The 13805-nt window shown below is 33.1% G+C and overlaps 3 protein-coding genes across 4 annotated transcripts in view; 2 read left to right on the top strand and 1 right to left on the bottom strand.

Moving 5' to 3' along the window:
* The window catches only part of LOC144835436 (uncharacterized), a 200910-nt gene that overhangs the window by 71719 nt on the left and 115386 nt on the right, over window positions 1–13805 (top strand). The window lies entirely within an intron of this gene.
* On the top strand, window positions 7244–8740 carry LOC144835018 (uncharacterized). The gene is made up of 2 exons (XM_078690028.1): window positions 7244–7462; window positions 8124–8740. The coding sequence occupies exons 1-2, from the start codon at window positions 7353–7355 to the stop codon at window positions 8389–8391; spliced, it is 378 nt and encodes a 125-aa protein (XP_078546154.1). The 5' UTR covers window positions 7244–7352; the 3' UTR covers window positions 8392–8740.
* Window positions 8844–9553, bottom strand: LOC144835019 (uncharacterized). 2 transcript variants are annotated; one of them, XM_078690029.1, is made up of 2 exons: window positions 9472–9553; window positions 8844–9346 (listed from the first exon to the last, which is right to left on the bottom strand). In XM_078690029.1, exons 1-2 carry the CDS (start codon window positions 9532–9534, stop codon window positions 9080–9082), a joined length of 330 nt encoding a protein of 109 aa, XP_078546155.1. In that variant the 5' UTR covers window positions 9535–9553; the 3' UTR covers window positions 8844–9079. The 2 variants fall into 2 exon arrangements, 1 of the variants encoding a protein (XP_078546155.1); XR_013611038.1 differs by having other exon boundaries at window positions 9254–9368; window positions 9472–9507.

Below are 13805 nucleotides of genomic sequence, written 5' to 3'. Positions count from 1 at the left end.
TCTCTTAAATATCCACCTGTTCAATGTTAGCTTAAAAGGTGCAACTTAAATTATTGTTATTGTTAAAATGTGTAAATTCGTTCTTAAGTGTTTTATTAAATTCTTAGACATGGATGATTGTCTTGCAACATCTGGAGGAAAAGCTGTTTTAACTTGCAAATATGAAACAACGGAGAGTGAAGATATTACTGTTAGTTGGTATAGGAAGACTAGTGATAAAAACAAATTGATAATATGGTCTTCTGATGTATCAAAGAAGATAACAGAAGTACATAAAAGATGCAAAGCAACTGTTGGTGCTAGTGAAACATGCTTAGAGTTTGAGAACGCAGTTGTAAATGATGCTGGGGAGTACATATGTGAACTGAGTAAGAATATGACATCTGTAGAGGGAAAGACGGAGAAAGTAACACATGCAATCACAGCAAAGCTGTATGTTGCATGTAAGTATATTTTGTTAATGTACACCAAGAGAGTGTACAATAACACATTTAGATTTTAAAAAGAAAACAGCATATAATATTTAAAATAGAACATTAATAGTTTTAGGCTTTAACATTTCTCCAAAACAGCAATTGATTAACATTTACACAGTTTTAAAACTATTTCTCTCTGAAATTCTCCCTACTTCTCCCTAAAATAGATAGATTAATAAATTAATCATCAGCATTTTCTAATGTATAAACAAGATAGGTTTAAGTGTTTGCAACGCTTGGCTTGTACCTTGTATTTTAACTTGTTTTTACTTTTTTAGACATGGACAATTGTTTTGTGACACCTGGGGAAAGAGCTGTTTTAACCTGCAAAGATGGAATTATTGAAGATAAAGTGACTGTTATCAGTTGGTATAGAAAGGTTTTTGATGGAAAGAAATTGATATGGTCTTCTGACTCCATATTCAGTAAGACAAATGTGCAAAGAGGCAAAGCAACAGTTGGTGTTAATGAAACATGCTTAGAGTTTGAGAAGGTACTTTTAACTGATGCTGGAGAGTACATATGTGAAGTGTGTAAGAATATGGCATACGTAGGGGGAAAGATAGAGAAAGTAACACATACAACCACAGCAAATATATATGTAGCATGTAAGTAGAATTGTACTGTATCCATATGAACAAATAAATTAGTATTATTATATTAAAGTTAAACCATAGTTTATTATAAAACATGAAAGATGTATGTTTTTAGTTGTAACAGAACATGTAGGCCTACTGGACATCATTCAGTGAGTTAGATGGGAGTTGTTTCCACATGACATCATGTTGGTGTATTGCCTGAAAGTAGTACCTTGGTAGATAACAAAGTTCAAAAACTTCCTTGATGTCATCACGAATCCCTGTAGTAATCAGACGCTGGAACAGTAGGATCGATGTACAATTTGTCATTGTCTGTATGTACAGATGACTTTATTGCCAGGATCTTGAAATATATTACAACACCTTCTAAATACCATCCGAAATATTCAATGCTTACCACTAATCAATATTAACCAAGTCACCTGCAGTAACTCATTTGTCAATGCTAAGTCGAGTCGTAACCAAATGGATTGAATTGTCATTGTATCCCTTTTGACGTGTGGCTGTAAGGTCCTTGTTGGTCACTTGTGGAGTAACGCCCTGATACTCTTGCAAGGCATTGCATTCATTTCAAAGCAGATAAATACTTGTTTTGTTACTATTGTAATTTTTTGTGAATAGATTGATTGGACTAAATAAGTCCTACAAGAATATGCCTGAAAGCTACATGACTCCAAAAAATATGTACAACTTTCCTAGTTTACGTTGGGTTATGCGATCTTGGGTTGCATGCTGACAATTTTCCATCTTCGATTGCCAGTAATGACCTCTCTGTGTGACCTGATTGTAAAGAAAATGGCCGAGAAACTAAATATAGCATTTGGCTGTTTAAAAACAAAAAGGTCATAAAAACATATTTTTGGCAAAACAAAACAATCCAATGGTTAAAAGATTAAAGGGTGCGGTTATGCTTGAAATTGTGTGGTTTAGGGAGAGAAGACTATTGTAATATAAATATATTTGTGTCTTTTTGTGAGGGCAGAATTAAAGGAAACTGTTAACTGTGTTAATGTTAATTCATATTTGATATGTTATGTTGTTTAAGTATTGAACGTCATGACATGATTATAGTGTTTTAATTTTTTTTTTCTGCAGGGGATGTTTTCCCTGCATCTAGTAATGATTTGAGTAACATGTACAGGTAAATATTGTGTTTGTTTTCTTATTTTGGTATCATTAATTTTGTAATTTATAATTAATTTATAATTTTGATTAATTTTTTGATTTAAATATTTTCCTGTCTTTATTTCATCACTGTGTCTGTTATATGTTGTCTATATTGTATATCAGTTATAACATTGTAAAGCACAAATCATTCTATCAATCTATACTTTTTATTTAAATTATTTTTGCAAAATCAGTTTTTAATAACAATAATCCTAATTTTAGTTTATAATTCTCGTTGTATGAACAACGTAGTGTGTGTTTTATTGAATTTTCTCTGGCACAATATTCATTTGGTTAAAAAGCATTATAGAGAAGGCTCAAAGAAGTAAGAGACCAAACGGTGTGTGGTGTCTGCCCTTGAAATGGCTATTTTTGGGCTGTTCACCATTATTATGTGAGACATTCAAATAAAATTGTTAATTAACTGTAATGTTTTCTATTTTGTAGGCAACCAGCAGTGATTTCTACAAATTCCCATTTTCTTGTCTTCTGTAAACAAAACGACTCCTCTTTAATTATGCGGGGAGGGGAATTTGGTGGATTTTCTGTAATGGCGAGTAAAATAAAGTGGACAAAATCAAAAGTGATTTTAGAAGACAATGGTGCAAGGTATTGAATGTCGACATCAAAATGTGATAGAAATTAATAGAAAGGTGTTGATAGTACAGGGATAATTGACAATCTTTGTATATTTTGGTAGTAAACATTGAATTAACGATTGTTTCTGCTACAATTTCCATTGCTCATCAAATATATATGGTTATATTATTTAAAAAAGTAAAAAAAAAGCAATTACAATATTACTAAAATAGACTTTCAAATAATGTTTATAGATTGCTGCAATACTTATTTATTCAAAAATGATTGTCACATGCAACATTTGATATTTAATATTTACTGCACAGCTTTCATAATCTAGTACCAATTGTGACTGATAAGAGGGGAAAGATAGTTCTATTGTGTGTTAGACAAGATAATGAAACTAAGGAGAGAAAAATAATAAGGATAAAGACTGATAACAATGGAGACTCATGGAAAGAACCCGATGATGTCCAAGTTGTTTTAACAGGCTTTTATAGTTAGTATACTTTTTTTTTTAATTTTTTAAAATTTATTTTTACAAGATGCCATGCATAATGTTATAATGTACATGTCAAATTGACCAAACATTTTCCAGCAACACATATACTAATTCACTGTAGTAATGACGCATTAAAACAGTAACAAGATAATATTCTTGTAATGTATTATGGAACTATTTTTCTTCTGGTCTACTCTCATTTGGTAAAAAAGGAAACAAATAAGAAAATGTGTAAAACAGTAGATAATAAAATTATTTAATTGCAGTAATGTTAGAGACTATAAAGTTAACACAAACCATACTTCTTTATACATTTTTTAAACAATACTGTATTTTTCAAATATAAGAAGTACATATTTTATTTTTATGCAGGCCTTGGTCAATTTCTATGCTTAAATTCCAAGAAATTAGTTATTGCAGGAGGTTGGAAACTCGAAAATAACGAAAGTAAGAATATAACCTTAAAAAACAATCATACATTATTATACAGGTGATCAGACATTACACATGCACATTAGTAATTATTGTAACACATAACTGCTATTTTTGTAGAAAGAAAAAAAAAGCTTTTTGAATTTATTCTCTTGTCTTTGTAAATTCAAATAAACATTTATTTATCTTCCTTTCAAATACCACAGATAAAATTATTGTCTTGGCAAATTCACATTACATACAGAATGTAAATTAATCATGTTGTGCAATGTATATAAATAAAATAATCTGCTATTGTTTATTATTTAGCACTTTAAGAATTAGTATGATGTAATGGTTTTGAAATTTTGTTGATTTTAAAAGGTTTTTTTACAGACAAACTATTTGTAATAACAAGTGTTGATGATGGTGAAACCTGGACTATTGTAAATGCCGATAAATCCTTAGATAGTGCTTTGGAAGATCACACACACGTAAGATTAAGAATCCTATTTTTAAAATAGTACAAGTACTTTTCTGCCTAGATTCTTATCATATAATGTTATTTTGTAACAGGTTGAAGAATATTTAAAGGACCATGTTTACATCATATTGGAGAATTGTCAGCATTGTTTTTGTATATACAGTCATGATGGATTTAAAACTTTTGATTTTAGAGTTGAGAATCCATTGTCAGAAGCAAATCCAGAATTCCAGGTACTGACGAAATACCACTTTGTATCTGTTGTTTCTGTTTTTCTTTAGATTCATCTGTAATAACACGTTGCTTTGGTATAAAAGCAATTCTTAATAGTGTTGTTTCCAAATAAATCACACATAAATGATTTGCCACTGTGAATTAAACTTTTAAGTTTCATATTCCAAAACATTTGAATATATACACTTTAGAATATACCTGCCTTTGTAATTGTATAATTATACGTACTGCCCCTTGGACCCATAGGAAGAATCTGTTGTAATATTCCAAATCATGTTGCTTTTAATTTCCCTGAGAACATTTATTTTTGTCCTGATTCTGTGATTTTCTCTATGGAAGCAATTGAGCTAATTTTAATGTTATTGAAATATTATTTTAATATCTAGGGTGGTACTGTACGCTTACCAATAAAGACAGATGAGCTCTATCAAATTGCAATGGTAAGTCATGGAAACATGGAAACAAAAGAAGAAAAAGATCTTTCACTTTACTTAAGTAAAGATCGTTGCAAAACCTGGTCTCAGTTTTATACATTGCGTTCAGTGAATGCAGAAGAATCTGACCTATCTTACTACAGTGTAAAAGCAGAGATAGGAAAATCTGAGGGAATAGTGTGTGTGTATAGGTATGGTTCAGAAACAAAAGGTTATAACATTGGATTGCAGATGATTGAACTTAAAAAGTGAGTAGAAAGAAATTGAGAAGTGATTTAACAGGCTTTTTCAACAAGTTTCAATAGCTACTCCTTCATGTACCTACTGTGTGATGATTTAAAAAAAAAATTAAGCAGAAAGTTGTTGTTTGTTATATAACAGTATGTTTAAAGTATGTTTAACATAATACATATATAGGCCTATACCGTTAGGTTTTAATATGTTGTTACTATATTTGTATTAGTATTAATTTTAAAATTGTTTTTTTCTAAAGGGCTGATAATACAGCTGGAAGTGTTACCTTTAATTATACTTTTTAAAGATTACAATATGATGTAGCTACTGTTAAAATAAGACTATATCGAATGTAAATAAGATACTTATTCCAAAGACGCTAACCTTACCGTTTCTTATGATGTAGTATTTGTATGTAAACTAAAGTGGTTTGTAGTGGTATTATGTTCCAGTTGATATCCACAGTACAGTTGACATTGCTGTGCGATTGAGTACGAATTATTATAGGTATCATAATTTAATGTTTTTTTTAAATCAAGTCATCCCGTTGATTGGAAGCATTACCATGAAACCGTCTCTAACGTCTACAAAATGTTCTATACACAATTGTATATTATAGAATTTTCTATAAATCGATCAAATTGTATTGTGTAAGCTTGTAAATTATTCTTGAACATTTAAAGTAAACTGATGATAATATCCATACCATTTCTAAACAAGTTTGTTGCGTGAAACTCGGTCACTTACAGTGACCCCAAAACAATTAGTAGGGTATACATACAATAATAAAATTAAAGACATTATTTTTTATTCAGATAACAAACAAACATGCCAATCCACAAAAACCTTTGTAAAGGCCTGTTCATACTACGACGATAACTATAACTATACACGATAGAAAAAAATCGCTTAAGTTAAAATGAATAGAACCGTTCACACTAGGACGATAACTATACGATTCTATCGTGTAACGATAAAAGATAGTTTTACATACCGCTTGCATGAGCGATATTTTATTTGGACGCGAACGATAAAAATATTTCAACCAATCAGGGAGCTTTATTTATGGCAAGCGCCAAAAAAAAAACGACAGATATCATCGAGAGTCAATCGCGATGGAGTCATCTATGGGCCTAGACGAAACGTTAATCCTCCTTGTACAAGGAAATGAGGTGATGTACAACAAATCAGACGCGAATTACAAAAATGTAATTAAAAAAAGAGATATATGGAATGCAATTGGAGTAGAGATTGGTTTGACAGGTAGGCATAACATAATTTGTTCCCATTTGGATTGGCCACCTACATACTAGGCCTACCTAGGCCTGTAGGAGGCCTCTCTAGGGCTAGGCTAGATACATAGCCTAGGCCTATGCTAGACTAGACCGCCTGTGCTACAATACATAGGCCTAGGCTAGTCTCATATAGTACTAAAGCATAGGCCTAGGCTACTCTTTGCTAGTAGCTAGCTATGCGGACCTAGGGCATAATACTAATAGGGCCTACTAGGCCTAGATTATAGGCATCATCCTAATAATTTAATTATTTCGGCTAAATACTACTAGGGGCCTAGCTAGCCTAGGCCTACTACTCTAGGCTAGATAGAGGCCTAGATGCTAGGCCTACTAGGCTAGTACCTAGCTAGCCTAGGCATACCTTAGCCTAGGCCTAGCTTGGTAGGCCTCCTATGCCTAGTAGTACTACTAGGCCTAGGCTAGTAGGCTAGACCTAGGCTAAGCTAGTCCTAGCCTAGAGGAGGCAGCCTACCCTAGATGCCATCTAGTAAGAGCAATAATATAATAACGATTTTATTGTGTTTATTGATCATGACGTTAATATTTTATTGTATTTTTTAAAATAATATTTTTATCAAAGACAGCATAGGCCTAGATGATTATCCTATAATGCTAGAATGAAAACTTGAAATTTCTTTTGTTTTATGTAAAAGTTATTACTTTATAAATGTTTCGCCATTGTCAGGTAGCGTACTGTAGCAGGATACACATTCAGTGGGGTTTATATTTACCACCTATATGCCTAGGTATTAATAATAATATATATTAGTATTACTGAATGTGTATCCTAGAAGGCCCGGCTACAGTACGCTACCTGACAATGGCGAAACATAACCATTTATAAAGTAATAACTACTACTACTACTACTACTAGGATTTTGTTTTCTTCGCAGGTGATGAAGCCCAACAGAAATGGGGTAATATTAGGGATGCCCTTATGAATAGCAAGCGGAAAAAACAAAAAAGTGGTGATGAGGCCAAACAATCAAAAGCATATAAGTATGCAAACATCCTTGGGTTTTTGGACCCTTTCTTAAAATCTAGGGAGTAAGTTAAAATTTGTTTTCTTTCTGTAACTTTAAGTTAAATGAATAATTTAAAAAAAAAAACAATTATCGTATAATAACAAAATATTCACATGCTGAAGTATATCATGAAATACATATTTTTTAATTCACTGTTTTTTTTTTATCACATTTTACTGTATTCAAGGTATTTAATTCATGTACAGGAAATTTATTTTAGAAACAATAAGTTGTACACCACATGGACAGAAAAAAAAATTGATTTTCTATGTACATTGACTGATTTAATTGTTTATATTACTAGATTGTAACCCACTGTACATACTGAAAGACAATTCTGTACATAAATTAACAAATCGTAATAACAAAATATTCACATGCTGAAATATATCATGAAATACATATTTTTTAATTCACTGGTTTTTTTTATCACATTTTACTGTGTTCAAGGTATTTGAATTCATGTTCAGGAAATTTATTTTAGAAACAATAAGTTGTACACCACATGGACAGAAAAAAATTTTTCTATGTACATTGACTGATTTAATTGTTTATATTACTAGAGTGACTGTAACCCACTGTACATACTGATAGACAGTTCTGTACATAAATGCAAACTATCATCAGTCTACTTTGGATTTACATACTTTACTAATGTATATTTTCATTATCAATTTATATAGAACATCCTCTAATCTTAATGAAGACGTAGAAAGTAAACCATCCAGCAGCAGCACAAAAAGACCACTGAAAACAGATGCTGTTGATGAAGCCATAGTTGAGCTAATTGCTAAGAAGAAAAAAACCGAAAAGAACGAAGTAGATTTATTTTTTTGTGCTATGGCAGAGACAACAAAATCATTCCCCAAACGGCAGCAAATCGAAGTTAAACGTAAAATTCAGCAACTTATATCAGAAATAGAAATTCAGTTACTTGCGGACGAAGAATGAACACTTTAATAATTATCACATTTTGAAATGATTGAAATCTGTCAGCTATTTTAATATTTTAAAGACACAATTCCCCACGTTTTTTAGATCTAATTTAAGATCACAAACTATAATTAATGTAAAAATAATACTATATGGTTCTATTGCGATAACTTTTTTCATCTTTAAATGGTTAAAAATGTGAAAAATAAGTCGTTTCTAATAATTATTAGTGGCCCGCTATAAATCCCAAAATGCATTGCGCGCAGATTGATATTTTTGTTTTTCACAATTTGTATCAACAGAGTCTGGCAAAAATAGAAAGACAAATAATGCAGCAACTATACCGTCCATTCGACGCGAGCTAATAATTAGGTAGTGCATTGTTTCTCACTTTTTATCATAATTTACCATAAAACGTACATTTAAGACAAGGAATGACCTGGTTTAATGTTTTTCAAGTAATATATATGTATTATTTTTACAAAACGTCACAAATTGTAGGGAAGGTGTCTTTAACTATTTAACACACCTAAGCGCCATTTGATTTTTTTAATTTCACTTTACTTTTAAATAACGTTAGTTCAGTTTTTTGTAAAAAGTTTTTCATGTGAGGTTGTTAACTGATCCCAGGCGAAATCAAATTGAAGTAAAATTAAAAACTTAATTTTTATAATGCACATTTATAAGAAAATTGCAGTTTGATATTTTACGGCATGCTGGTCTGTATCTGTGCAGTTCCGAAACAGCTTGATCTCTGCCATGGTACTTGACCTTGCTCTGAATTAAAGTATTCTTTAAACTTGTCTCTAACTACCAATGCATCAATAGATGCCCTGTTTCCAGTTGCCTGTAGATTTTGCAATGCTCCTGCTTCTGGCAGTGTTGGAAATTCTTCACTATGAATTTGAAATGCAGCACTTCCTGTTTGTGTCTTGCGCATGTAGTTGTGAAGCACACATGTAGCTTTTACAACCTGAAATCCAGATAATCAAGACCTTAGTAAAAGGACAATAAATGCCATTTTTAGAATTTGTTCCATAATTTTGATTATTGTTATTATAGGCCCATACCAATATTCTAGTTAGTTTTATTAATTACCTTGTCTACATTGTCAGGTTGCAGCTGAATTTTACGTTGATATATTTGAAATATTGTCGCCATAATACCAAATGTATTTTCTGAAATTCTGCGTGCTCTTGAGTGGCGGTAGTTCATCAAGGTTTTTGCCAGGGAATGGCCGCATTATATTTCTCCTTAATGGAAAGGCTTCATCACCAACAATAACATGGGGTAATGCTTGGTTGATGCCTGGTATTTCATTGTCGGCTGGAATATTTAATGTTCCACTGTCCATAGCTTGTCCAAGCTGACTGTGAGCAAATATTCCTCCATCACTGATAAGTAATAATAACATTAATTTAATCAGTAATTCAGACTTGGGTTTTATCATTGATGTTAAAACACTGAATATATACATCAACTAATCAAGTCAATGACCTAATAAGTCCTCCTGTGCTTATACAATTTAAACAGCACAATAAACATACCTATTTGATCCATAGGCTCCAATATCTACTGCGGTGAAGCAGTAGTTAGCATCTACAAGGGCCAGAAGAACGATCGAAAATGATCCCTTGTAATTGAAGAATAAACTTCCGGAGTTGTTAGGGGCTTTGATGTAAATATGTTTGCCATCAATAGCCCCTAAACAATTTGGATATTGCCATCGGTTGTTGAAGCCCTCTGCAATCAACCTCCATTGATGTTCGATGGGCGATGGCATGTATATAGGATTGAGCCTCCTCCACAGACTGTCGCAAACTTCGTTTATTATGGTTGAAATTGTCGATTTTCCCATACGGAAACTGAATGAAAGGGTTTTGTAGGAGTCTCCGGTTGCCAAGAACCTAAAAAAAATATAAAATCAAACTTGTTAGTATTATATACGATATCATTATATAGGCCTGCAAAGTTACAAACAAAACATAAGTTATTGTTATCCAGTAATTTATCCTTGTATTTTTTATCCTTATATCTTTTATTCAGTAATATTTCTTGCTACCTTATTATCCAAAGTACAGTATTGCAATCTTAATACATTATTTTTATATTCTTGTCTGTTTTTAATATTCTTTGACCAAACTATTACATATTCATGACCAATGCAGCGCAGAAAAGACTGCGCATATCAACACTGTGGGGGGTACTCTCTCTGTTGTGGGCCGGCCGGGCGCATTTGATGAGACTCTCTCGCCGGAACACTTAGTTAGAAGTGTTTGGGTGGTACCTACTGGAATTGTTTTAATATTATTCGATTAAAAAAATCAGAAGAATGCTGAATTGATGTACAGCATCCTACAGCAGTAGGCCTAACTAAATTTAATCCTCCTTATCCTACAGTAGGCCTATAACCAAATGAATTGTAAAGTAGGCCAGGGTCGCAGTCAGATTTTCTTTTTTACGACGAGGAGGCAGTGCTGTAAACTAAATAGGCCTAGGCCTACCTGTGTAACCTAGGCTAGGCCATATGGTTCTATGTTTTGTAAAATATAAATAAAAAGAAATTAAGGTACGTACCTAAGACATATTGCCAGCCTTTGTTCCGCAGATATGCTGATCCTAAATGAAGTATCCTCCTTCTCTATGTCATCTCTTACGATGTCTAAAATGTCATAGAAGCCTTGGGGGTACACCCGGAAATAGCTATGGAATTTATCTTCATAGCACAAAAGCTCCGGGAAAAGGGTATGGAATTCACCAAATGATTCTCGGCCCTGGTTTATTTCGTGAACCCATATGTTTCTTTCCCTTTTTTGATGTTCATTCCGTTTTTTATATAGGAGAAGGGCTAAAAGATAATCATCGTCGTCAGAGTCCGTCATGATTGTAAACAAAGGCGTTCGTCACACGCGTACGTACGTCAGAACGATGAGATCGTTGTAGTATGAACGCTACGCGACGATGCGATGGTTATCGTGTACAATATATAGTTATATTACATAGCCTATGTAAATACGTGAACGTGATTGGTTGAAACTGCGTCACATGACTACCGCTGCGAGGATCGTAAATCGTATATATCCTCGAGAACGATGATATTGACCGATTAATTTTCGCGTAATTATCGTGTCCCCTGTCATTAAACATATACATTCTCGAGTTCGATGATATTGACTGTGTAATTTTCGTGTGGCAACACTCGCGTTTGCCGATAAATAAACAAAAGTCATCTACTGGATTTGAACTCTATGGAAAGCCAAAGCCGCCAAAAATACATAATACATACCATCCACCAATAATTAATTCGTACAAAATTCAAACCATCCAATATTATCTCATGCAGTTCAATGAAAACTTAAACCATTCACCTAGTATCTACACCATCCAATATAATGTGTGACCATCTATCACTAGCCCAAACGACAATACGCCGAACAAACTACCCATAACACAAACCATCTAAAGAATGTTGAGCCCAGGCAGCAATAATTGAATTAATCTAACGTTAATACAAGTATATATTAGTCAACTCATTTATCAACATTTCATGTAGTTCATGAACATTTCAAACAAAGCATCTTAATTATAGTTCATCGAATTCTAATTCTAATACATTGCCTGTTTTATACACCGTTCGTCTGTTCAACAGTTGAAACAACTGTTTTGCACACGATACGCCCGTTCGTGAGTTCAAACCATGATATTTGAACCATCGACTTTCCAAACAGCGATTTTTCGCACCGAACGTATTTTCTTGAGTTAAAGTGGTTGCATTTCAATCACTTACTTTTGATTGGCCAGTATTACACACCGTTCGCTTGTTCGTGATTTCAAACCATGATATTTGAAGCATCGACTTTCCAAACGGCGATTTTTCGCACCGAACGTATTTTCTTGAGTTAAAGTGGTTGCATTTCAATCACCTACTTTCGATTGGCCAGTATTACACACCGTTCGCTTGTTCGTGATTTAATGTGATAACATTTCATTCGACAACTTTTCAAACGTTAGCTTTTGGCTCCGCTTACGTATATATCAGTTGATATACTATTTTTTAATTTTCATACTTTCCATACATCAGTTTTGTACATCATTCGCATTTACGCATGTAAAGTGTATTTATTCCACTCGACAAGTTTTAAAACGGTAGTTTTTGTTTTATTGTTTAATTGTAACTGTTGGCGCCGATTTTATATTGGGGTGGGGGGGGGGGAGGTGTTCGGTACTGAATGTGAACAGTACACATTTTTAAATATGGTACCTCTACATGTCCGGAAATTACACTCTCTCAAAAAAGGGGTTTTTTTTCCGTAGTGTGTAATATTAAATCAACCACAACCACAACCGTAAGATGAGAACATTTTAGGAACAATGGACATGTTATGCCCTGAAATTGTACTCATTAAAAATATTCCAGCTAGAATAAAATGTATAGTCCCCTCTCATATTCCCAAAAGTCTTTAACATGGCGTATGTTCCTATTGCTATTGCTTTGCAAGAAATCTGTCAAACACTTGAACAGTATGTGAATGGTAACATTGATAGAAATCTATTAATGCCACTCCCAATGCGACTGGAGGTTATTATCGAAACGATAATCGGGCATGAAAATATCCGGTTAGAGGTAATCGATAATCTTGTAGCGAGTAAAAGAGCGATAGAAGAAGTCATTGGCCCAGGCCAGGTAGGAGACGAACATCCCACTACGGACTCTGCCATGATTCACACTGGCAGACCAGGACGGGCAAGATTTGTGATCGGGCGTAGTCAGCTGCAGTTCTTTGTGGGTGCGTATTATTTTTAGGCCTCCTAGGTTTTGGGCCTAGGCCTATGTATCATTATCTACTTTAATTATTTCTTGTCTTTGGTAAAGTGGCTACCATCGAAGTAAGTAATTCATTCATTAAATTAAATTCGTGTTACGGAAGCCATCTTCTTCTTGAAGAGAGTGGCAAACAGTCGTAACCAGCCGAGCCTTAAAAACAATTATTTTTTGTTTTTTACGCTCGGCTGATCATGGTTGTTTATCATCTTTGTAAGATAGTAGCACGAACATAGTGTGTTTAATACAAATTTAAAGTAGGCCTAACGACCTTTACTTTTATGTGAAACAAATTTTGTAATTTAAATATTAATATATTGCATGACAAAAGGTAGGTAGGTTGCATGATAGGTAGGCCTACTGTATTATTTTTTTTTAAATTATTATGAGGCTCTTGCAATAATAAGCATGTAGAGTCTTTTTTCTCTCGAAAATATTACCTTACAGTACAGTACTTTGAATTATTTCTTAGAATTTTCTAGCCAATATATTATCCAATTCCCATATAACAATTTAGTATTAATAATGAACAAAATTTGGTGTTTTTGTAAACCTAATATTTTACTTTCCGTTCAGTCTTCTCTCCATAGTCAGTTATTTTCATTTACTT

Source organism: Antedon bifida, chromosome 2 (genome assembly GCF_963402885.1).
Source record: "Antedon bifida chromosome 2, ecAntBifi1.1, whole genome shotgun sequence".
Taxonomy (NCBI): Eukaryota; Metazoa; Echinodermata; class Crinoidea; order Comatulida; family Antedonidae; genus Antedon; species Antedon bifida.
The sequence above is the reverse complement of the archived record's forward strand: the minus strand, read 5'-3'. Positions and strand labels throughout refer to the sequence as shown.

Bases quoted from the DNA above. Each gene is read 5' to 3' on its own strand.
- LOC144835018 (XM_078690028.1), top strand. From the start codon at position 7,353: ATGAATAGCAAGCGGAAAAAACAAAAAAGTGGTGATGAGGCCAAACAA. The intron at 7,463-8,123 runs GTAAGTTAAAAT...CAATTTATATAG, and splicing joins CCTTTCTTAAAATCTAGGGA to AACATCCTCTAATCTTAATG.
- LOC144835019 (XM_078690029.1), bottom strand. From the start codon at position 9,534: ATGGCGACAATATTTCAAATATATCAACGTAAAATTCAGCTGCAACCT. The intron at 9,347-9,471 runs GTAATTAATAAA...TCTGGATTTCAG, and splicing joins AACCTGACAATGTAGACAAG to GTTGTAAAAGCTACATGTGT.